Source organism: Thamnophis elegans, chromosome 5 (assembly GCF_009769535.1).
Source record: "Thamnophis elegans isolate rThaEle1 chromosome 5, rThaEle1.pri, whole genome shotgun sequence".
NCBI lineage: Eukaryota > Metazoa > Chordata > Lepidosauria > Squamata > Colubridae > Thamnophis > Thamnophis elegans.
Window position 1 is genome coordinate 39,277,237 of NC_045545.1, and position 26,629 is coordinate 39,303,865.

Consider the following 26,629-nt stretch of genomic DNA (forward strand, 5'->3'; position numbering starts at 1 on the left):
GCGAGCCTCCAAGGCGAATGACACCCCCTCATTTTCAACCTTGGAAAAGAAAGAGAATGATAGTGGGAGTCAACCAATCTTGCACGGAGAAGAGATACTTAACAGCACAGAAGCTGGCCTCATTAATGCTTTTGGTGCTCTCCCAAGGAAAGAACAAGACAATATATTATTCAAGCTAGAAAATTTAAAGAAATCCTTATTGGTCACAATGGACACAGCAGAGTCACTTATAGACCTGGTTTTCCCAATAATTGAGCCTCTCACTTCCCCCCCAGAGGACAAGAGATTTCATGAATTCAAGATCATAGAAAATAGAAGCCATGACCCAAAGGGGGTATTAGAGACCCCAGTAGAGATGGAGATGTTTTCATCCCTGTGTGAAAATTCCATGACACCTTCATCACCGCCAGCTCCAAACCAAGATACTGAGAGTTGAATGAAAGATAACCTAATAACGCCTTGCCCTACAACCAGAGAAGAGGCTTCGGAATGGCAAGCTCTGCTAGCTGGTGCTAAAACCTCTTACCCTGAACAAGTTTCTCAAGAGTCTACACATGACCTAGACGGGTCCTCCCTATTTTTAAAAAAGACCAATTCAGTGTGCGATGACACCTCAATCCATGATAACAACCAGACAGCTTCCCTTTGTATAAATCAAGTTTCCTGATGAGCTCCAAAAGTTGACCCACTCTCCCTTATAACCTGGAATATAGCAGGTTGGTCCGTCCCATCAAAAGACCAACTCTTTTTTGACTATATATCACAATTTGACATCCTCTTCTTGCAGGAAACCTGGGTCTCCACAGAGATTCAGTTAGATGGCTATTGGGTCAACTCAATTCCGGCTGTCCCAAGCAAGGTGGGGGGGAGAGCTAAAGGGGATATTGTGACATTAGTTAATACATCCTTGCATTTTAAATGTGTACCACTGCCACCTTTCCAGTCATGGGTTGTAACTACATTACTCTTATTTAAACAGGTGGAGATTTTGCTATTCAATATCTATATTCCTCCACTTAATAAGAATAATGAGATTAACAAGATTTGGGACAGCATAGAAGATTTTATTCTTGGCTGTTCAGCCAAATTCCCCAAAGCTGCAATAATTATAGGGGGGGACTTAAATGCTAGGATGGGTCCAAATGACCAAGCATTATATAAGCAGTTTAAGATTCACTATGATGAAAATGTAACAGATGAATCTTTGCATGCCAGACAATTTAAAGACCCTAAAGCTAATCGGGCAGGCTTATGTGTAAGACAAATGACTGAAGGTTTGGATCTTTGTATCCTTAATGGGTCCCCATGGGGCGATTTCCCAGCAGAATATACTTACCGGGGAGCAGGAAGAAAATCCACAGTTGACTACTGGATAATATCATATGACCTCCTGAAGTTCTTACAGAAGATAGAGGTAGACTCACGATTGGAAAGTGATCATAATACAATACTCCTTACTCTCACATTGCACCAGAATTCTCTAAGGGCAGGCACAGCCTACCTACCCAGGTTAGAAACTCAAAATACCCAGGTAAAAATTAAATGGAATGAGAAAAACGCTAAGGAAGTTACCAAATGGATGTTAGCCCCTGAAACCATAGAGTTACGTACATCTCTACTAAGAAATAACTGGGGGATCTTACCTAGAGGGGTTTGAATCCTTAATTGTGAACTTGAATTCAGTTCTCAGTAACAGATCACTAGCTCACCCCAAAATGCTAGTTTCAAAAAACAAAAAATGGTTTGATAGAGATTGCGTTCAACTAAAAAAGATATATAATGAAGAATACAAGAAAAGTAAAGGTGCCCCCTCCGAGGAGCACACTTACTACTTAAAGCAGCTGAAAACACAATATAAGAACCTTCTAAAAGAAAAGAAAAGTGCGGCCCTGAAGGAGTCTTGGCATAGACTAATTATGGCAGTCAGGACAAAAAATACATCCCTTTTTTGGTACATCACCAGGGGACTGGGAAAACCTCCCCTACCCACTACAAATCAGGTTCCAATTCATGCCTGGGAAGAGTACTTTAGGGAGCTTTATACGGATCCTGACTATGTAACCAAGGAGAGCCAAGCTAGTTTGGACCACACTCCTCACTGACCCCCTGTTACACCAGAAGAGATATCCCGGTTGATCGGAGCCCTAAAGGCTAATAAGGCACCCAGAGCTGATAACGTCCTGCCAGAAATAATTAAAAAGAATGCCAGTTGGTGGGCTCCACTTTTAGCATCACTGTTTACATTTATAGACAATACAGGCCATATGCCTAGAGATTGGGGAGTAGCAATTATCATACCAATTTATAAAAAAGGGAATAGAAATGACCCAGGCAACTACAGACCCATTAATCTTCTAAGCATTATTAGTAAACTGTATGCCAAACACCTAAATTATAAACTTCAAGATTGGCTAATTTCAGGGGGGATAATCAAAGACGAACAAGCCGGTTTTAGAGAAGGAAGATCGACGGTGGATCATATCTTGGTACTCCACCATTTAGTACAAAAATACACACATAAAAAAAATCCTCTCTTTTTGTGGCCTTCCTGGATTTTAAACAGGCCTTCGATTCAATATCCAGGATCACCCTCTGTGAGAAGTTAAAATGCACCACTATCAATAAATGCCTCCTCTTCCTCATACAAAAATTGTATGCCAATTCCATCCTGAAAGTGAGGTGCAATCCCCAAGGGAGTTTAACCAGCTCAGTAAGAGTACAAAAAGGGGTACGGCAGGGTTGCATCCTGTCCCCCTCCCTCTTCAACTTCTATATTAATCCCCTGATTGAGCTTTTACAGAACCCGGATTTTCATCCTCCTAACCTAGCACAACGCAAAGTGCCAATTCTCTTATATGCTGATGACGCCGCTATCATTTCACAAAGCCCCATAGGACTGAAGAGAGCAATTAAGGCAACACTCGGCTATTGCAGGCAAAGCAAGCTGGTCCTTAACTTTGATAAATCAAAAATTTTAGTTTTTGCTAAAAGACCACACCAATATTCCTGGCAAATAGAAGGATATAGTTTGGAACAGGTTAGAACATTTAGATACCTTGGTGTGGTTTTCCACTCGCTAGGGACATGGAAGGCACACCTGGATCACACATTGCAAGTAGCCATTAGGTCCTCAAATGCAATCAAACATTTCTTTTATACAGGTGGAGGTCAGTTAGTACCTGCTGCCTTAAAACTTTTTGAGGCCAAAACATTGGCACAAATTCTTTACGGGGCACAAACAGGAATCCTTGCAAAGAGAGACTTGTTAGAAACCATTCAAACAAAATTCCTGCGAGCTATCTTAGCTGCTCCCAATGGAACTCCAAATGCCCAGTTAAGAATTGAGACAGGCATGCCTCAAATTCAAGTAAAAGCCTGGAAGATGATGGTCATTTATTGGCTTAAAATGCATTTCTTTCCAGAGGGTGTTGACTGACAATTTCCCTTCCCCCTGGAAACAAGCAATTGATCACAAGCTAGGCTCTTATGGGCTTTCACCATTATTCTTAATGTCCCTAGGCTTTGAGCAAGCAAAGCAAGTAGTAATCAATAGAATGAGGGACATGGAGTTCCAAGAAGAACTAAATAGGTTGCCTCTCCACAGTAGGGACAGAATCAAACAGGGTGTGTGGGAATCGGCAAGATATCTAAATGACCTGATCTCTCCAAAACAAAGAATAGCTTTCTTCAGAGCCAGATTTAACATTCTTCCTTCAGCACTCCTCCAGGGCAGGTATAAGAGAACACCTATAGCTGAACGCGTTTGTATATGTGGTAAAGGAGAAGTGGAAGATAATTCACATGTACTATTATATTGCGAGCTATACAGAGCTTGTAGGTCTGCATATATTCTTCCCTTATTAGAGAGATTGCCAGGGAGGGCAGACAATTTTTATCTAGGCTTCCTCCTCCAGGACACTAACCCAGATACCACGTATGCAGTGGCAAAGTTCTGTGCTGCTGCAATGTCCATAAGAAAAAAATTGGCTACAGTATAGTACCATCTTGTACCAATTATCTGGACATACCTTTAACAATCTTTGGACCATAATGTTATTATCCACTTTTAATGTAAATACTTTTAATTATATTTTAATGTTAGTATTTTTAATATAGTGTAAAGACAAATGTATATTGCTGGTCTTTGACCGTAATAAAGATCTTCCTTACTTACTACAAACCAGCACTGAAAACTGCTTAGAAACACTCAGCTGGTTTAGATTTTGTATCTTTAGTGACATGATTCATTCAGTCTTCCCGTCAGACACTTATAAACTTGTTCTTTTAGTGCCTCCACATTTGGGATCTGGATGTCCGGGGGAATCATAAAGGACTATGGCGGCTCTTTAGGAAAAAAAATCACTTCTTGGTTGTAGGAGTCCCTGCCTCTCCATATTCGTAAGTCATCTTTGTGGGTCAAGTTAGACTTAATTGTTGTATAAAACTTTTCTTTTTCCCATCCGACTCTTATAGCCAGATTATTTGGCTAGGCACCTTGTTTTTTACACATGTTGTTCTTAAACAAAATGGCAGATCAAGTGATTTTTTTTTCCAAAGGGAGTCATGGAGACATCTCTTATTATGTGTAATTAGCTTCTATCCATTGCTTAGCTCTGCTGCAAGTAGGTCCTTATTTAATTCTTGAATGAAATGGACATTGTGTAGAACTTTAGAGCAAGAAGCACTAATGGGACTACATCAGCCCTTGTAATCCATGGGTGTAGTTCCAGAGGCTTTCAGAAGTTATTCTTAAATTGCAGTTTTTAACACGTGGAAGGAAGAAATTGTTAAATTCACAACTGGACAGCGATCATATTAAAATAATTTTTATTTACATTTACATGTACATTTAAAAAAAAATCAACTGTTGTCCATGTCCCACCTTTTACATTTTGGAAAGCAGTGCCCAGTCTTCAACGGCTCAAGGTTGACCTGGTTTTCCATCCTTCTAAGGTCAATAAAATGAGGTCCCAGATTGTTGGGGGCCATATGCTGACTCTGTAAACCACTTAGAGAGGGCTGTAAAGCACTGTGAAGTGGTATATAAGTCTAAGTGCTATATTGTTTAGAAGCCAGGTATGAACCTTGGGCCAGCATAAATATTGCACCCTTGCTTTTCAGTGAACCGTAATAGCGAATAGAGCAACTATGAAAAGATAAGCGGGAAGGGACCAAAGCTGAAAGATGCCCTGCATTTTGGACATGCAAAATATTCCATATTCAGTATTCATGTAAAAGCATTGGATACTTTAGTTGGATATTATGGAAGACTGGTACAAATCAGACAGCACTAGGTTAGATGGATATATTGCAGTTCACTTTATCCAGTTGCATTTCCCCTAACCTCAGTCATTGATTGCTATCTTCAAATTCTAAAGTTGAGACTTGTTGCTTCTAGAAAGCACTGGGTTAGAAAACTCTGTAATACTTTGCCCCTCAAGACAGTTTTATATATTTTGTTGTTCATCCTGTTGAATCTAAGCTTTCCACCTCCCTTTCTATACTGGTAATTTGAGTTTCCAATTTCCTTTTTCCCTAGATTCAAAAAACCTCCTTCAGTGACCCCAATCTACATAGAACCCCCAGCCAAGGATGAGGCAGCAGGAGCAGAGCAAACATGAAGCAGATCATGGAGTGTTGACCATATTGCCTTCATAGCCTGCAGAATAGGAGGGCAGAGGAACACTTAGAGCTCTCTGGGACTGCTTTTCTCTGGAAGTCTGGAGAAGTAGGACAAGCCAAAGGGAGCTTTCCCCATCCCTCATCCTCAGGCTGCTGCTGAGAGTGGATAAATTGCCTTGGAAGAACAGGCATCTTTAATATTTTTCTAAGCCAGCGAAACAATGCAGTTGTCTCATTTTTAATATTGATGCTTTACTAATTGTGGGCCACTATTTCCCCAAATTGGGGTTGGGCCTGAGGGAGCTGTTTGAAAGGGATTGAGTCCCTTTAGAAGCTCTTTCCACGTTGTTACCTGAGGATATATAATTTTTTTTAATTTATTAGTTTGCTGCAGTGGTCAGCCACTTTCTAAAGGCTTGTTTTCTTGCTTTATATTTCTGATGGTTTTTGAGGTGAGTAATAATGATGGGAAATGTTCCTAGAAAGCATATGGGGCCATACCTTAAACCCACATACCACTGCCTGGCTAGTGACTTTATGGTCAGTGGTTCACATGCGTACAAAGAAGAGTTTTGTGGCCTTGGCTTCATGATCAAAGGATGCAAGCTGCAAAAGAACTGCATGTGTTTGCTGTGTACTGAATGTCCTGATCACGCAGGCTCGGAATTTCCTTTTTTCCCCCTCTCATCCTCTCCTCCCATTGGACAGAGATGGCAGTGAAAGGTTGTCCCTTTCAAAGTTATGGGTTCTAGGTTCCCTGTGGATCTGCCTGGATTTAGCTAAGGCAGTTGGTCTTGGTTAAAATATCTGAAAAGATACAGGCTACATGGTTTCATCATTTCCATAAAATGCCTGCAGAAAGAGCTAAGCAGCAGTAAAGAAGAAAAGTGCCTTGAGCAAGCATGTGCTGGCCTGGGAAGCTTTAGTATATCAGGGTGCAGAAATAGTAAATGAGTCGGATTAAATCTTACTTCTGAGTGAGGCTGGTCTGTAGGTTTCTGGAAACCAAACCCAGAAGTAGCCAGCCATGATAGGGTCTTTCTACAACTAATTGAGACTCCACTTGCTCTCCCTCCTGTGATGTAACCTGAGTCCCACTCCTGCTAAATGTGAAGTGCAGGTACTAAAGTATTTTGCCCCCAAAGGAAAATCCAAAGGGACTTGTATGCACCGAGGAAGATTTTGGTACTAAGTCCTAAGAAAGGGCAACTGGGGGCTCTCCTAGATAGATAATCAGAGGTGGAAGGGTGTGGGGAGACAAAGGAGGAAGCAATTCAGGGATAAAGAGGAAATCATGGTTTCCTCTTGGATATCCTGTGCCTTATGGAGAAGAGGGAACGTTTTAGGTCTCAAATGTGACTTTCAATATATTCACACCATGAATAGATTAAGGGAAAAGGAAATGAACATTCCCCTCAAGGGAACAACTAGATTCTAGTTTGAGGCTACCTTTCCTTCATTTTGTTGAGTTATCTCTTTGTGTTTTCCTCTTTTTCCTCACTGTCCTCCAAACTTGTCTAATACCAGTATGAGTTAAAGAGCAAATACCTTTTCCTGTCCATAAGGCAGCTTGAAAACTTCTTGTTTTGATTGGTTAGCTAACGCATGGTTCTCCTTGACACTCAGGCTCCTACTTATTCTAGAGCCCAAGAGTTTCTGTGCTTGAATGAGACCTCAAGTAGAACGTATGACCCAACACTGTCCTAAGCATGATATTTGCAAAGGTCATCTGTCTGCTGTGTCCCTACAGTTTTCATTGGCAAAGTAATGGATAATTCATGCAAGGATCTCTGCCGACAAAAATTGTGGTCCTCAGGGCACTATCAGTCTTGAGTACAGATGGTGGTCTTCCATTTGCAGGATGTATGTGAACTCCAGTGTAGAGAGTACAACAGTGCTGTTTTGCTCTGCCTTGACTTCATTTCCTGCCATGTGAAGAAGGAGAAATGGCTTTTTCTAAACACAGAAGAGACGTAACTTACTAAGATTCCTGATAGGGATGTCATTCAGATGTCATTTTAAGTATGCAAATGGGCATCAGGAAAAAAAAGTTCCGTGCAAATGCAGGTGTATGAAATAGTTCTCATTCTGGAGTCACCAGCACATTGGCCATTTTGTGGAACTTGATATAGAACTTCCATTTTGGATTCATGTAGTCTCCCAAAGCTGAGAATATTAAGTAGCTGGTTCTTTTAATAGGGAGTAACTTCTAAATTCGGGGCTGAGGAGTCAACAACTTGAATTTACACCTTTTGGAAGCATGCTGTGTTCCCCCCCCACCCTTATTTATTTGACCACTGGGACTGATGAAAACAATCCAGTTCCTTGATTTATATGGTGGTTCAACCTTTAATACTGGGTATAGAGACTCCATATCAGGCTAAAGAGATAGAGACTCCTAAAGGCTATTTTCGGGGGGCAGGAGAAGCAAGAGATTTAATAGATTTGTTACCAAGTGAATATCAATCAATGTGTGGCCCAGAGGTGGTATTCTACTGGTTCGGACCGATTCACCCAAACCAGTAGTGGAAATCATGGGTATCCCCCCCCCCCATGGCATCGCATTTAGGCCCTTTTTTTTACCAAAAGTGCATGCACGGAAGGCTAATCACGCACTCACATTTGCAAACCGGTAGGGAAGGTGGCATGGCCCATTTCTATTTGTAGATATAAATTCAGATTTAATATTAGGGTCTTCAAAATCCTTTATTTTGAAAGATAGACTAGGCTACATTTGTGGAAGGGGGGATTCAGGGACAGACTTCTGGCTAGTGTTAATAATTATTGTAGTGTGTTCTCCCTACCTTAAAAGTTCCTTAAATTCCTTAAATCCTTGGTAGAGAAGAGCACATGCCACTTCCCTCTATTGCAATTTCATAGCAGAAAGGCCATTATTGCAAACCTGGAAACCCTGCTCACTTTGTATAATGCCTCAATTAGAGTGGTGGAGGCCCTTACAACTTCCAAGGTCCATCTTTTTCAGAACTGCATTTTCTATACAGTGATGCAAAGTTACTTTGTTAAGACAGAAACATATTGTTTTATGGGGCCAGCTTTTGTCTTGTCTAGCCAATTGTAGAACACCTGACAGTGATGAAATGAAATATGGAATGGAAGGTTACTTTGATGCAACATTTATGAGAACTTTATTAAACAGTTTTTGGTATGTTTGAAGGGGGGGGGCAATAACATGCTAGAGATGATCATTATTCTCATCAAGGCCTGTTCAGCCTTGAAAGCAAAAGTCTAGAGATCCATAAATGCCTGGCTCTTCATTCATCAAAAGGCAGTTGGAGTGACAAGACCTAGAAGATACTAAAGAAAATTATTTGCCCCTGTTGAGCAAGGGCAGAAAATGGCAGGAATATGTTTATGCTGATTTTATTTTCCTTTTGTCTAATTGTTTTTTAAAAAGGTCTTAGAATTGTTATTTTTCTTACCAAAAATGCATCTTTGTAAAATTCCCTGAAGATGTTTACATCTGATGCTTCTGTTATATCAATGTAGGTTTTGGAGAAAAAAGAGCAGTATTCATCTCCTTGGTTAAAATGAGATTTTTGTCCTCATCAAGCAACAAATAAATCTAGGGGATTTGACATTTCTAGTGCCATTCTTTACAGACTACGCTATGCAGAAAATGGCCATTGAATTCTCTCTCCAACTATTTCCTTATGCTTATACACTCGTTCTGGGCTAGCTATTCTTAAAGACGGAATAATATAAAAGTAATGAAATCAATTTCATGTGTGTCTACATGACAATAATTATTAGCTCCTTAAAACAATTGAGGTGTGTATGGAGAGATTGAAATACCAAATGATTGTCCTTTTTGAGATTTTGTTTAAATTTGAACTATTGCAAAACAACCAGCAGTTTTCAGGCATGCCTAAAACAATGGGATACATTCAGATAGTGCTGGATTGATTGTTATTTTGAATAAGAACTTCTGGCCTAAGCCAGCTGTGGTATTCACTTACTTTCCCTACCAGTTCTCAAATGTCAGTGCACCTTCTGTGCATGCGCTTTTGGCAAAAAATGGCCTAAATGGGATGCCATAGAGCCAGGGCGGGTGGGCAGGGCCATCCGCGATTTCCACTACCAGTTCAGGCGAACAAGTCCGAAACTGTAGAATACCACCTCTGGCCTAAGCTACTTATCAGAATACAGGTCCAATCTTCCCCATTCGGCATACAATTATGCTTGACTCCATACTTGCAACATCAAAACTGATGTTATGGTCCTCTGAATAGATTCCATCTTGGCTAGATTGACTCTTGCTACCCTTTTTTCTATTGTTGATATCTCTCAATCTCTCTCCCTCTTTCCCCTTCTCCCTTTCCGTTTCTCTCTCCCTCTCTCCTTTATTTCCCCATTTCTGTTGTTCACCTTAAGCAAAGCATACCTTTGTGACCTGAGTGCTCCTGGTTTGTGAGAAAGGAGACATCTCATCTTGCATGCAGTCAGGGAGGGAAGAGAGGTTGAGTGAAACTAGGCTGGCTGCTTTTGGGTATCTCGTGCCTGTGTTTTCTAAAAAGTAAAGATGGCAGAATTGTTGCATCTCCTGTCTTTTACATCTCTATGCATGGTGATGTCTTTTCCTTGAAAATAAAGGCTGTCCTTTTTTAGTAGCTGTGGCATAGATTGTCATTTCATCCTGAGCAACTTTGACAAAAGTGTTGTATTTCTCCACTTATCTTCTCAGGTCCTTAAAAGGCACAAATAACAAATTCTGCCCTGGATTTACAGAAGTTTTCAAAATTGATCATCTGCAAACAGTACAGGTAGAATAAGCATCTCAACATATTATTTTACTGGGAGTAAAAAAAAAAAGGATATTACTGCTTTTGCAGAAAACCAACTCTTCAGAATACTGCTGTAGTGTTATTTTGTCAGATTCCTGTTGTGCATTTATTCACTTTATATAGCACCTTTCTTTCTGCGATCAGTCAAAACTTGTACAGGTAGTCCTCGACTTACAGCAGTTCATTTAGTGACCATTCAAAGTTACAACAGCACTGAAAAAGGTGACTTATTTTTTTAAATAGTTTTTCACACTTAACAACAGTTGCATGTGATCAAAATTCAGATGCTTCGCAAATGATGGTTGCGGGGTCGTGGGATCACCTTTTGAGACCTGACAAGCAAAGTCATATGGGAAAGCCAGATTCACTTAACAACCGTGTTAGTAACTTAAAAACTGCAGGAATTCATTTAACAGCTGTGGCAAGAACGATCGTAAAATGCGGCAAATTCACTGAAACTGACTCACTTAGCCACAGAAATTTTGGGCTCAGTTGAGGTCATAAGCCAAGAACTGCCTCTACGTAGTCCAATCAGATACCTAACATCAATAACTTTATTCAAAGTGGGCCTGCCCCTATGTTTTTTCATCTTTCCCCTGCCAGACATTTCACCTTGCTCTATAGTGGCAAATAAAAGAACTATTATATAGAACCACTAGAGCCCCCCAGCTCTCCATACTGTAAGCTTCAAAGGAGCAAGCTGCTTTTAAGCATTGATAGCCCCTTGGAAATATAAATAAGGCGAGCTGAATCAAAAATATATCAGTCTGTGGACTCATCTTCTAGGTAAGAGACAAACAAATAAAATGCTGTGTGCTTGCTCAAATGAAGGGCAGCTCCTAGAAAGGGGCATGATAAACATTAATAACTGAAAAAGTGTGTTCCTTTTAGTGTTGTATACATTTATTCCACTAAACTCCATACATGCATCTACTATAGTAATTTGGCAAAAGCATATTGTTACATTCAAAACCCTGTTGTCCAATCACATACATTAAAACAAGTGTTTAAAGCGCAGATATCCTTTAAAACTTGAAAGATAGAAGCCTAGTTTGAATTGACAGCATGGAATTGCCAACCACATTGAACAAAAAGTGCCGTTAGCGGCTTTGCATGTCACGTATTGTTGAAAAATCAATTTCCATTAAATAAATATCTGAAGAGAAAATGCATTACATGTTTTATTGTATTAAAGTAATGAACAGCATATGTCCATCTGTGCATGGTTGATTTGGCATGTCTGCCAAAGTGGATGCTTTCTTACAGCATTGACTGACCTATGATATTTCATATTTATTAAAATATATACATTCTCTCTTGTAATGCAGTTCAAAAGCTGCCTCTCAGTCTACATAAAAACAATTGCAGAAAATATTAAAAAATAAAATTGTATTAAAATGAAGGGACTAAATATTAGATCTTAATAGGGTTGTGAATATTTTAAATAACTTCCGTCTTTGTGGTTTCAAGCAATATTCTGGATTTTTCCACCATAAAGGGCCCAACAATCTAGCAGATTATCTGATCTGGCAGAAAAACAAAATCTTAGTTGAGACATAATGCAAAGCCAGGTGCTTTTATGTGTCTTTCAAAGAAACATTTAAATGTTCCTTTGACTCTTGATCAGTTGTAAGCTAGCACAGACCAAAGGTAACCATGATCCTCAAAGAGTCATAGAACTGCGTAGTGAAATGAATGTACAGCATATTAAAAGAGTTCATTGGGCATAAGCATACTTCTCACTTCTGTCCATAAACAACTGAGTCAAGAGAAGCAGTCTATAATAAAGGAGGTAATATGAAATCATCACGCCTTACAGTCATATCTATGAACATTCATGCCTCATAACCTCCATGAATCTGTTACTTTCCTTTGAAAGCTGAAACTGGTGGCTATCTATAGAGGCATGACAATATATTTTGCACGTTGAATGTCCTCTGTGTAAAAAAGTCTTTCTTTGATCTGTCCTTATTTTCCCACTCTGGTTTCTCTGGAATTCAATAAGTTTTATTATGTGTATGAGTTGCCTAATCTAAGGCAATTTGGTTAGATTATGCAACTCACACTGTACATCCATCAGTTTCATATGGTAGTACCAATAGGGAAAGGATATCCTTTTACTAATATTTTCCTATTACATATTCATTCCCAGCACTGTAGCATTAAACTGTAACCTATGCAAATCGATATGAAAAGTCAATAGCACTAGCAGGTGAAAGAGAAAAGCAGGAATACAACAGCTTGTAAATTAATGGTATTAGGACAGAACAAGTAAGGGCACAGTTGATTTCTGGATAAGATGATTGTTACCATGTTAAATATGATAAAGGTACAATGCTTGTAATTCCTATTAGTTGACCTTTTTTGCAGAGTGAATGAGTATTCTGTAATCCTTAATTCCCCCTAGTGGAATACAGCAGTGTAATCTATCTATTAGTTGCCATCTGGAATATTTGATGGAAATGATTCAGATGGTTTGTATTTGGTGTTAACATAAATGCGGAGTTTACTTAAACACAACAGTCAGAAACTACAGACTAATGAACTACAAGAGCAAAGTTAAAACACATTATCTTTGTAACTCTTAATATATTTTTACCGATAGATGAAACTTTGTAGGAAAAAGATGCGATATGGGAAGAGGATTCTCAGAAAAGAGAGTGATGGTGAAGAATGTTTAACAAAGTATAAATGTGATTTAACTTAATATAGGGTAACTTACCACATTTTAGGTAACCTTCATCCTCAGAAAGATTATCCATGACAGTTGGACAACAAGCCTGTAGGGAATCTACAGATCTAAGCAAGCCTAAGGTTTTGAAAGGGCCACAGACCAGTGGTGGGATTCAAAAAATTTTAGTACCGGTTCTGTGAGTGTGGTTTGATGGACGTGGCATAGCTTGGTGGGCATGGCAGGGGAAGTTACTGCAAAATCTCCATTCCCACCCCACTCCAGGGGAAGGATACTGCAAAATCTCCATTTCCTCTCGATCAGCTGGGACTCGAGAGACAGAGAATACATGGGGGCGTGACCAGTTAGAGGTGGTATTTACTGGTTCTCTGAACTACTCAAAATTTCCACTACCAGTTCTCCAGAACTGGTCAGAACCTGCTGAATACCACCTCTGCCATGGACCCTATTTCTGAGGCTAAAGGGAAACTCATAACAATATATTTAACTTCTATAATTATCAATTGCAAATAAGTATTGTTACAAGAGTATCCAGAATTTATTGTGAGGTTTATCTCTACTATACTACTATCATGTTTAATTCTTGGAAAGCTTCAGTGATATTATATTGGTAACAGATGAGATCTAGTTGCTAAAAAATTAATGTTTTTTTTTACATACAAGTCATTGATTTTTCAGCCAATAGTATCTGGTGCTAGAAAATAGACAGTGGCTCTTACATTGGGAAACTTTAGTGACCACGTGATAGTATTAAGATTTTATTTGAAAAATGTGTTTTTGAACATGTTTCTTCAACAACACACTTACCATAATGCAATGTTTCTAAAGGATCTGCTTGCCATATGTTTAGTTTCCAGCCCTAAGTGACTCTAGTGTTATAAAACGTAGGTTCCAGAGGTGGGATTCAGCAGGTTCTGACCAGTTCGGGGGGACCAGTAGCAGAAAGTTTGAGTAGTTTGGAGAACCGGTAAATACCACCTCTGGCTGGCCCTGCCCCCATCTATTCTCTGTGTCCTGAGTCCCAGCTGATCGGGAGGGAATGGGGATTTTGCAATAACCTTCCCCCTGCCATGCCCACAAAGCCATGCCCACAGAACTAGCAGCAAAAAAATTAAATCCCACTACTGGTAGGTTCTATTTGCAATTGAAATATATTATTTAAATGATTTGAACTGAAATATTGCTGAGTTCAGTGTGTTTCAGAAGCTTTATCCACAAGGTCATGATAGAATAATAAATAGATTCAATGCAAATCATTTTACCAGGCCTGATTATTTTTTAAAAAGGTACTTTTCTTTCTCCAGTGCAAATAGAGATTAATTGCTCTACCTTTTCTGGACTTTGATAGGCAGTAAAGTACATTTCTTTATAAAAGATAACACTGTTGTACAACCATGAATGATATAATGAGAAACTTGGCAGGACTCTTTTAAGGCTCTCGAGTCCAGTTCCTGCTGAGTTTAGGAATCTAAATTAAAGCAACTCAGACTGAAGGGCCATTGCCTCCTTGTGAACATTCCCAATGAATGGGATACCACTTTCTGTAGATCAGAAGTGAGGAAATATGGCCCCTTTATGACCTTGGACTTCAACTTCCAGAATTCAGCTTGGCTGGCTCAGGAATTCTGAGAGCTGAAGTCCATAGGTCATAAAGAGCCGAGGTGGCGCAGTGGTTAGAGTGCAGTACTGCAGGCCACTTCAGCTGATGCTATCTGCAGTTCGGCGGTTCTAATCTCACCGGCTCAAGCCTTCCATCCTTCCGAGGTGGGTGAAATGAGGACCCAGACTGTGGGAGCAATATGCTGACTCTGTAAACCGCTTAGAGAGGGCTGAAAGCCCTATGAAGCGGTATATAAGTCTAACTGCTATTGCTATTGCTATAAAGGGCCACAGTGCCTCACCCTGCTCTAGATAGTAAATGCGAAGTTAGACTGATTGGCTTGTAGTTTGCTGGATCTTCCTTTTTCTCCTTGTTGAAGATAGGAACAAAATTTGCTATTTTCCAAATCTGGCTTTTCACTGACTTTCTAGATTTCTGTTGGTGCACATGCCCCTCTTTTTTGCAACAATTTCATACTGCTAGGCCATAACTCAGTTTTCTAGGCCGTCAGTTAGTTCCTCCAGTACCTTGAAATACAATTCATCCAATTCTGAAGAGTTCAATTCATTTAAACCAAAGAAGTTTTCCTGAGTGTCTTCGTTCCTGCCTTTCATCTCGCATAACTCTGCTTTCTGTATTTGTTATCATTTTACGGTGTTAATTGAGCAATTGGTGTATTGATTCTCCTTCTTTTAAACAAAACTAAAGCAGCCCCAGTTGTTAGAATTAGGTTTCCCTCCTTTGATAGTAGCTCTGCAGTTCTAGACTGGTGCTACTCTTCCTTTGTAGTGTGGCAGGGGTAATCAAAAGAACCAAGATGGTAGTTGTGTAACAGCGTGATGGAAGCTCTGCCTGTTGTGTGTTGCACATAAAAAAAATAGTTCAGTTGTACCATTACAGCCATCATCTTGACATTTTTGAGCACGCCCTTTGACAACCTTTGAACTGCAGCCTCTTTCCATTTCCTGCATTGTGCACATTCTTTTATATTTTCTTAGCACTAAGTTTTTTGTGTCCACCCTTTTGGTTTCTGCTGCCGTTTATTCCCTTCCCTTATTGCAGGGCTGGGCAACTATGGCCCCTTTATGACCTGTGGACTTAAACTCCCAGAATTCCTGAGCCAGCCCTAGATTTGAAATCTGTAGGTTGTAAAGGGACCATGGCTTCCCATCCCTGCCTTATTGGGATGATTTGCAAGTGTCCTTTTAAAATATAGGAGTTTCCATTTATCCACAGCTCAGTTTCCATTAGTTTTCTCTGCCATGTGGTGTCAGTTATCCGTGCTATAAGTATAGTAAAATCTGGGGCTTTGGGGTTAGGTGACTATTTTTTCTCAGGTTCACTTCCTCCTACAGTTCATAATGACTTCCTGTTGATAAGTATTGAGTCAAGGCTAACCAATCTACTTGTACCTTTTTCTATCATCTGACTCTGACGTCCGTCCTATACTTGGTTAACCTTATCTCCCCAAAGATATAAGAGTAATTAAAAGTCTTCGGACATTAACATTTCATGCTTCTGTGCTTCAGAAAGCATTCATCCACATCTTTTCTTGTAGGGGCAGGCAATAATAGACAACCACTAACAATTTGTTTATTTGTATCTCCTCTTATTTTAATTCAAATGCTCTGTTAAGCTGGTTGAGTGGACATTTTTCATAAATAGTGCAACTGCTCCTCCCTTTCTTTTACTTCTGTTTCTTTTCAACAAATCATAGCTTTCAGGTGATATATTCCAGACATATAAATCATTCCACCAGGTTTCGATTAAACCTCTTATATTATATTTGCCTTTCCATACCAAAGTTCAACCTCTTACCTCCCACACTCTGATGGGAGGAGTAATAGCATTACTTTTTTATACATACTCAAATAATCATATTTTAAATGAAGTGCTGCTGGAATAATCCAAAGGTCTGGAAATGTCTTCAGTGGTGTGTGTGTGTGTGTGTGTGTGTGTGTGTGTGTGTGTGTGTGTCATTTTTTTCTGAATAGCTTAAAGAAACATTGCACAATAGGTTATCATTCAAAGCTGGTTGAGACTCTTATTTCTACCACTTCTAGCTTCAAAATATAATAGTAAGCTGGAGAAATTAATAGCAACTAGCTAAGCAACCACGCCTTGAATGTACACAAAATACAAGATTGTTGAATCGCTTCAATGCTTTGGCCAGTGTAAATACATTATCCATGGCTAGAATCACATTATAGGTTACAGAAGAAGACTATGAGGTCATGTTCACCTTTCATAAGTGAGATATGGTCAAGTCATTGGTGAAAATGGATCCTCAGTATTGTGAAATTGCAAATATCCATATTGTTTTTCTCCATAGTTGCCGTGTGTACTGTATATCAGTGCATGTTGAAAAGATTGTCTGATTAATACTAAGATTTATAACCCTTATTTTGTGAGGAAGTCCATTAGTGTTTTTAAAGGAACCTACTTAATATAAAACAAGCTGTAATACAGTATGCTTAACATACTTGGCCTTCACTCCCATCCTTATTTAATGGGAACACATTTTACACTGCACAAAGTAAGAACCTTTGTTGCTATCCTTATAGCAAATTCCTAGTTTTTCATTTTTCCAATTGTTTCTGGGAAATTTTAACCTGACTATTGCGTTAACCTGACTATTGCGTTTGTAGAAATGCTTCATTATAATTCATGTTGAAGTGCTTAAAACAGTATTTCTCAGTCTCAGACCCTTTATGATGTATGGACTTCAACTCCCAAAATTCCCTAGCCAGCATGGCTGACTAGGGAATTCTGGGAGCCAAAGGCCACATATCTTAAAGGCTCTGAAATTAAGAAATACTGGGCTGGAAGAATGATTCAGGATTGGGTCAATAGATCAATAAGACACTCAGTTTGGGATAATCATGTTCATATAACCTAATCATTCCGACAACATTGTTATGAAGAAATATAGAAGTAATTTTTAAAAATGAAGAATGGGATGGCAGAGATGATTAAACTGAACAATGCAGTAGGAGGACAGGCCTCCTTTCATTGCGGCAAAAATGACACAATCAAGGACAGGACTAGAAAAAGTCAAAGCAGTTCCAGACCTTTCACACATGTGTATAAAAGAGCATGATTTTGATTGTGAGAATGCAGCTGAATATTCACATTTAGCTAAAACCAGGGACATGCAGTCACTGGAGGCAGGGGAGGCGGGGCCTCACCAGTCTCAGGAGGAAAAGGAAAGAATTTTTAAAATAATTTAAAAGGCCAAGCTAGTTGCTGCCAGACTCCAAGTCACAGTGACTTTGAGTCTGCTTAGTGTTAACTGTACGGGGAGGCTAGAGAATTATGGGCCTCCTTTGCATAAGGAATTTTTCGCCTTTTAAGAGTTAAGCAAGGGTTAAAAAGCAAAAAAATCCATATGCAAAGGAGGCACGTGATTCTCCTGCCTCCTGATCTGGGAGCAGCAAATCATGCCTTGCAGTTGAGCGACTGCGCAATCTAGCAGCAGGAGCCTTGCTTGTAAAACGCGCTTGTGTTGGAAAAGTTCATGCTCCGAGCAAGTTCAACTCTCCAGCGCACAAGTAAAGTTTCTTTGGTTTTTCCAATCTTTTACCATTATGTCTACGGAGAGGTTCTCAATCATTCAGATCTGCACTTTTTCCAAAGGCGGGTGGACTTTATGGAGTCCCCCCCCCTTTTCAGACGTTTCTCTTTTCACGCAAGAGGATAGAAGAACCGAAAGCTTCATGGATGAGAAGTGAAATGTTTTCAAAGGGGGAAAAATACCCCAAGAAAGTCAACTCGCCTTTTGGAAAAAAAAGCACCTTTGGGACCACTTCTTCTTGGGTTAATGTGCCTGGCGTTTGGGGACTTTAAAAGGATGCGTGTTTCTTTCTTGCATGCTTTATATTTTGTTACGTCCTTTGTTCAGTGTATTGGTATTTCCATTGTCTGATAACTGCCAGGACGCTTTTAATGTTTTGTTACAGCCGCCCATTCCAAAATGTGATATTTCACATATTTTAAAGGAATAGTCATGGCAAAGCGAGAAGTTAGTACACTTTAAGTTCCAAGGTGGGTTTTTGCTGTTTTTGAAATGCGTTGCTGTAATCTTGTGGGGCGCATCGTATTTCCCTCCCTGCCTGGGCAAACCATTAAACAGTGTTTTGTCGGTGTCAGCTGACAGGGTGCATTGTAAATGGTGATCAACTGCAAATGGATGAACTGTTAGGCTGGCAGTTGCTTTTCCCGTTCAGCTTGCTCAAAAACACATGGTGGGTTTTTTTTTTGCTTGGCTTGGAATAGCGAGGCGTACTCGGAAGGATGGCTGCTTCTATGCTAGAGGCAATCAGTTTGGGGGAGACTCGAGTTCACATTAAAAAGAATTAGTAATATATCGTTTGCAAATTCCTTCTAAAATCATCTGGAAACCGGAGCATGATCGCTGTGGATGATCTTTCTCTTCTGGATAGAGTAGGACTGGTGGAGAAATAGTTTTAATGCTTTTGAAAAGAGGATTCAGTCTGGTTCATCTAGATGGATAATTCCCATAGCTCAATTCATCTCAGCGGGATTTACTAAAAGACTAAGGCGGCTAAGCTAAACCTCCCTCATTTGAAGAAGAGAAGGTAACGGCCACGGCAGGGAGGCTTTTGCCTGGAAGCAGCTACTCAGCTCCTGCCTGACTAGTCAAGAAACCCTGAAGTTGGGGATTTTTTGTAATACTAAAGAGAGTTTTTCCGCCTTTCTGCTCCCGGCGGTGAAGCCCTGCCAGCTACTTAAAGCATTGTAAAACCACTTCAGCGGCCTCGGTGGAACTTCCCGCAGGAAAATGAGCCTAGGTTAAGAGAGGAGCTAGTAGAAGTTGCACAGCCTTTCACGGGGTACCCCCACCCCAAAGGGCACCCACGTGTGCCACCGCGTCCAAGCCCGCTGGCGTGCAGAGGAAGGGGTACGGGATGCCAAGCAGACAGGAAGGAAAGCGAGCCGCCCCTGCCCAACTTCCCAGTGAATCTCTCTTTTTTATTTTTTTTATTTTGAAATATTTTCTTTTCTTTTCATAACACACACTCACATGTATACTATACATAGCCCATATCATATAGTATTAAGTAATAATTACATCAGTTCCTCTTGTCAACAATGCCCCCCAAAATAGGAACCCATTATAGCTCTTCTGCTCTCCATACACCTCTTTCTTCTACCACCCTCTATCTTCCTTCCATCATCCCCCTCTACTCTACTTCTCCTCCCCCTCTACCACTCCTCTCTCCACAATCCACTCCCCCCCATCCTTCTCATCTCCCCCCCCACCCTCTCTCCCATCCCTCTCTGCCCATCTTTCTTCTTTCCAACTCCTCCTCTCCTTGGTGTATTTCCGCTACATGTCAATATGCTTAGCCTATCCTATTTTTAGAGAAAAAGTAATAATAGTAATAGTAGTAAGAATATAAAATAAAGAAAGAGAAAAGAAAAAAAGAAACAGTATACATGTGGTATCAAATTACATTGAAATCTAACACGTCTCATCTAACCTGATATATATCCCCCCCACCCTCCCCCTGACCCCCCACAACCTACCCCCCCCCCGGCTTCCCAGAACCCATACACAGTATAGATTTTTAACAAACCCAGTCTAAGATATATTGCGGGGGGGGGGGGAAGAATAAGAAATTAATAACATCTTTACGTTGAACTTAGCTCCTCCTTGCTAAACTAACTTTAAACAATTTAAATCATTCCTGATCTTAAGCATAGGCTATCTGGAATTTCTTAGTCCCGTATTTATTTTGTATATAATCAATCCATTTTTTCCAGTCTCATTTATATCTCTCATTTGAGTGGTCTTTAAGATATGCCGATATTTTAGCCATCTCGGCTAAATTTGTGACTTTCAATGTCCATTCTTGGATTGTAGGCAAGTCTTCCTTCTTCCAGTATTGCGCCACCAACAATCTTGCTGCCGTTATTAAGTGCAAAATCAAGTTAATCTCTACCGCTGTAAAGTCATTAATTATACCTAACAAAAATAACTGAGGAGTAAACTTTATCCTTTTTAAGAATATTTTGTATAATCCACCATATTTTTATCCAAAATGCCTTAACCTTTTGACAAGTCCACCATATATGGAAATATGTAGCATCAAGAGAACCACATCTCCAACATTTGGGTTGTAAATTCAAATACATAGAAGCCAACTTTTTCTAAATGCCATCTATAGAACATCTTGTAAAAATTTTCTCTCAGATTTTGGGCTTGTGTAAATTTCTCATTTCTTACCCAGATTCTTTCCCATGTGTCCAACATTATTGGTTCTTCAATATTTTGAGCCCACTTTATCATACAATCTTTAACTAATTCTGTTTCGGAATCCATCTGTACTAATACATTATATATCCTCTTTATATGCATTAAACTTTGATCTCTTATTTGTTTAAATAGATTATTCTCAACTTGCATGAAACCAATTTTTTTATCTGTTTTCCACCTGGCCTGTAACTGCCCATACTGGAACAAAGTTTGAATTACCTTTTCCTCTTTTAATACATCTAAGGGTTTTAGTTGTAGTACCCCCCTTTCTAGGGTAAGAAGCTGTCTGTAAGTAATTCTATCCTGTTTTTGTGCTATGTTCATATTTTCTATTGTGTGTCTAGGAATTGCCCACATGGGTATCTTGCCATTTAATTTGTATTGATATTTTTTCCAAACCCGCAATAAAGCATTCCTTAAAATATGACTTTTAAAATTTATGTCCACTTTTTTGTTGTATAACAGGTAAGCATACCAGCCATATACCAAATCATGTCCCTCGATATTAAGTATCCTATCATTAGTTAAATCAATCCAATCACTGATTACAGATAATACTACTGCATCATAATATAATTTTAGGTTGGGTAATTTCAAACCTCCCCTCTCACGCACATCCTGCATTATTTTTAACTTTACTCTCAGCTTCTTTCCTGCCCATACAAATTTATTAATACCCTTCTGCCATTCTAGCAAATTCGCATCTTTTTTAAGTATAGGTAACATTTGGAAAACAAAATAAAAATGTGGGTAGGATATTCATTTTCACTGCTGCTATTCTTCCCAACAAAGATAACTGCAACTTGTCCCATTTTTTCATCTCTGTCTGTATACTATGCCAAAGTGGTTCATAATTATACTTATATAATTTCCTATTTGAGGTTAAAATATTAACTCCCAGATATTTGACCTTTTTAACTATTTCACATCCTATCATTCCTCCTAGTTCTTCCTTTTATTTAGTATTCATATTTATAGCTAGTATTTTTGTTTTCCCTAAATTTATTTTAAAGCCAGACACTTGACCATATTGGTTAATCGTATTCATTGAGATCATACTAGATTCCTGCGGTTGATCCAATATTATAACCAAGTCATCCGCAAAAGCACGCACTCTGTATTCTTGCTGCCTAATCTTAATTCCCTTTAGACCGTCCAAGCCCCGTATTTTGTTCAGCAATACTTCCAAAGTTATAATAAACAATAGTGGAGGCAAGGGACAACCCTGTCTTGTACCTTTTCCAATTTGAAAAGAGTCTGTTAAACTTCCATTGACTATAATTTGAGCTGTTTGGTGTTGATATATTGCTTTGATTGATTGTAAAAAACTTTTTCCTATTTGCATTTTTTGCAATGTTTTCAACAGGAATTGCCAGTTAACTCGATCAAAGGCTTTCTCAGCATCCAAAAATATGAATGCAGCAGGAATTTGATTGTTCTTTCCCAAGTATTCTAGTGCATTAATAATTAGTCTTACGTTACTTTTCATTTGTCTCCCTCGAATAAAGCCTGTTTGATCACTGTGTATCAGTTGTTGAATAACCAACATTAACCTATTTGCTAGTATTTTGGTAAAGATTTTATAATCTACATTAAGTAGTGAGATAGGTCTATAGTTTTTTGGTTGAGTAATATCTTGGTCTTCTTTGGGTATCAGGGATATAAAAGCTGTCTTCCAAGATGGGGGCACCTTACCTTCCGTTTGAATCTTATTAAATAGTTCCTTAAGAGGTTCTACCATTTCTAACTGTAGATTTTTATAGTAAGCCGCTGTCAAGCCATCTGTGCCTGGTGCCTTCCCTGCCTTTAACTGCTTAATTACCTGTAGAAGTTATTGGTTGATTCAATTTTTGCCTGTGCTCTTCTTTAACTATGGGTATTTTCTCTTTATCTAGGTATCTCCCTATATCTAGGCTGTTAATTTTATCACTCTTATACAGCTCTGTAAAAAATTCCCGGAAGGCCTTTTGAATCTCATCCTGTTGGAACACTTCCTTCCCTCTGTAGAGCAGTTTAGTTATGTTTTGAGAGTTTTGTTTTTTCCTAATCTGATATGCTAACCATCTGCCAGGTTTATTTGCATTGCAAAAGGTATTGTGTTTTGCGTATGACAAACTAGTAGCTACCTGATCTGAGATCAACATGTTAAATTGGGCCTTTAATATAATAATTGCTTCTTTAATCTTTGTGTCTCCTGGGTTTAAAGTTAACTCCTGCCCTTTCTTCCTGATTTCATCTTCCAATTCTGTTCGTTTTACCTCTTGTTTATGTCTATGTGATCTATTTATATTTATCAAAACTCCTCTCATATACGCTTTACTTGCATCCCATACAATTTCCATAGGTATACCCTTATTCATATTAAAAACAAAATATTCTGTTAACAATTTTTTACAATCATTAATATACTTTTCATATCTGAATAAGTTTTCATTCAATCTCCAAGACCTTCTTGCTTGTGCCACCCCTCCAAACTCCATCCAAACTGGGTTATGATCTGAAAAAACTCTAGCCAAAATCTTTGTCTTCTTCACCCTGGAAAGCAAATCATTAGTAATTAATATAAAATCAATCCTAGAAAAAGATTGATGCCTATCAGAGAAGAAGGTAAAGTCATATTCTTCTGCATTTCTTTCTCGCCAAATATCTCTCAATTCAAAGTCATCCATCATATCGAAAAAGGATTTAGGTAGTTTTGCTCGCATTTGAGTATTTGGACGGGAAACTTTCTTATCTTTCTTAGTATCCATAACACCATTCCAATCACCCAGTAGTATGCAAGACCTATAATCCCACTGTGGATCCAGGAGGGCTCCTTGGTTTACTGAGGAACTCTGGGAGAGGAAGCGCCGGAAGAGACACCTAGAGCATCAATGGAGATCCAATAAATCCGAATCGAACCGAGCACTTTTAACATATTGCATCAGAGAATACATCCGGGCAATCAGGACTTCGAAAAGAACTTACATTGCCACTCTGATTGCTTCCGCTGAGTCGCGCCCAGCCGCCCTGTTCAGGATAACCCGCTCCCTCCTAAATAGGAGGGATACGGGGGATCCTTTGCAGGGCAAGGCTGAGGATTACGTCCAGTTTCTCGCGGACAAAGTTGCTCGGTTTCGGACGGACTTGGACTCCAATTCTGCAGAACCAGCCGAGGCACTAAGGGATAATCTGGTAGGCCATCGCTGGGCTGAGTTTCAGGCTGTTGCCCCTGAGGACGTGGACAAGGCCATGAGAGCTGTAAGTGCCTCCACATGTGTACTGGACCCGTGCCCCTCCTGGCTGGTTGTTAACAGCAGGGAGGTGACACGGGGCTGGATCCAGGCAGTTGTCACCACCTCCCTTCGGGAGGGGGTCTTTCCCCCCGCTCTTAAGGCGGCGGTAGTGAGACCCCTCCTGAAGAAACCATCTTTGGATCCAGCCGTTCTAAACAACTATCGTCCAGTCTCCAACCTCCCCTTTGTGGGGAAGGTTGTTGAGAAGGTGGTGGCCTTTCAGCTCCAGCGGTCCTTGGAGGAAGCTAGTTATCTTGACCCATTCCAGTCTGGCTTCAGGCTTGGCTACAGCACAGAAACCGCTTTGGTCGCATTGACCGATGACCTCTGGAGAGCCAGGGATAGAGGCCATGCCTCCATCCTGGTACTCCTTGACCTCTCAGCGGCTTTCGATACCATCGACCATGGTATCCTTCTGCGACAACTGCGGGAGGTGGGGGTGGGAGGCACTGCTTTACGGTGGTTCTCCTCTTACCTCTCGGACAGGTCACAGTCGGTGTTAGTCGGAGGGCAGAGATCGACCCCAAGGCCCCTAACATATGGGGTGCCGCAGGGTTCGGTCCTGTCCCCCCTACTTTTTAATATCTACATGAAACCGCTGGGCGAGATCATTCGGCGGCACGGGATAAAATACCACCAATATGCGGACGATACACAGTTGTATCTGTCCGCCCCGTGCCAACTCAATGAAGTGGTGGACGTGATGAGCCAGGGCCTTGAGGCTGTTAGAGACTGGATGAGGGTTAACAAGCTTGTGCTCAATCCAGATAAGACCGAGTGGCTGTTGTGCTTCCCTCCCACTAATTTGGCAAGTATTCTATCTCTCAGGCTGGGGGGGTCAAATACTATGCCCCTCAGACAGGGTCCGCAACTTGGGAGTCCTCCTGGACCCACAGCTGACTTTTGAACACCATTTGTCAGCTGTGACCAGGGGGGCATTTGCCCAGGTTCGCCTGGTGCACCAGTTGCGCCCCTACCTGAACCGGGAGGCTCTCACAACAATCACTCGTGCCCTTGTGACCTCTAGGCTGGAGTACTGCAATGTGCTCTACATGGGGCTGCCCTTGAAGAGTATTCGGCGACTTCAGCTGGTCCAGAATGCGGCCGCGCGAGCAATCATGGGTGCACCTCGTTTCACCCACATAACACCTATCCTCCGCGAGCTGCACTGGCTACCTGTCGATCTCCGGGTACGCTTCAAGGTGCTACTTGTCACCTACAAAGCCCTTCATGGTAGTGGATCTGGGTACTTGAGAGACCGCCTCCTGCCAATTACCTCCTTGCGACCTATTAGATCGCACAGATTAGGCCTCCTCCGAGTTCCATCAGCCGGTCAATGTCGACTGGCAACCACGCGGAGGAGAGCCTTCTCGGTGGCAGCTCCGACCCTATGGAACGATCTCCCCGTGGAGATTCGTACCCTCACCACCCTCCAGACCTTCCGCATAGCCCTTAAAACCTGGCTGTCCCGACAGGCCTGGGGCTAAAGACCTCAACCCACCCGAATTGTATGAATGTTGTGCTTTTAATGATGTACTGTCTTATGTGTTTAATCTGTTTGTCCTCCCTTCCTTCCAAACTGTGAGCCGCCCTGAGTCCCCCCAGGGAAAAGGGCGGCATATAAATAAACTACCTAAACCTAAACCTAAACCACTGTATTAATTTAGCATGAAGTTTTCTATAAAATCCATCTTGTTGATTAGGAGCATATATTCCCAGTATCAATGTCTTTTTCCGTTCTAAAACCAGATCTAACGCGATGTATCTTCCATGGGGATCTGCTTCGATTAGTTCAGCTTTCATGTCTTTTCTTAAGTATATAACTATACCATTTTTCTTTTCCGTCGCAGAAGCTATAAAATGTTGACCAAGTCTTGTATTAATCAAATATTTTTGATCAGTTGATCTAATATGAGTTTCTTGCAAGCAAATTATATCATTCTTGAACTGTTTAAGATAGTGGAATATTTTCTTTCTCTTCTGTGGAGAGTTCAATCCGTTGACGTTCCATGTTAGAAGCTTAGTTGTCGTCTTTGGTTTCCTGAAGCTTTTTTAGAGCCTCCTGGATAACCTGTTTAACCTTTGGCCTGGCTCCTCCCACTGCTTCTAGACTGGTTACTGTAGCTTCTTGACCGATGGCAGGTGATTGTTGGAGTTGTTGCTTTTTGGATTGTTGCTCCATTCGTCTGGTAATCATACAGTTTGGTCTTTGTTCCATAGCTCCTTGTGCTTATAAGAGAGAGAGATGATCCATCTTATCTGGTAATTGTGTAGTTTGCTGTCTATCTTGTCCTTCTTGTGCTCTTTCTCTAGGTCCAGATGGTGCGGGATGTCCAGCCTTCAAAATATTATGGTAAA

The 26,629-nt window shown here is 40.3% G+C and overlaps 1 protein-coding gene across 5 annotated transcripts in view; it reads left to right on the top strand.

The window, feature by feature from the left end:
- The window catches only part of POMGNT1 (protein O-linked mannose N-acetylglucosaminyltransferase 1 (beta 1,2-)), an 81,046-nt gene that overhangs the window by 33,405 nt on the left and 21,012 nt on the right, over window positions 1–26,629 (top strand). Inside the window, exons 21-22 of one of the 5 annotated variants that reach the window (XM_032217779.1) lie at window positions 4,289–4,398; window positions 5,540–7,656. The exons of 1 other annotated variant lie outside the window; for it this stretch is intronic. In XM_032217779.1, the coding sequence (XP_032073670.1) occupies window positions 4,289–4,398; window positions 5,540–5,621 (192 nt within the window). In that variant the 3' untranslated portion in view covers window positions 5,622–7,656. Of the gene's footprint in view, window positions 1–4,288; window positions 4,399–5,539; window positions 7,657–10,324; window positions 10,646–26,629 lie in introns of those variants that run through there. 3 more of the 5 variants (XR_004255446.1, XM_032217781.1, XM_032217780.1) reach the window with 3 other exon arrangements.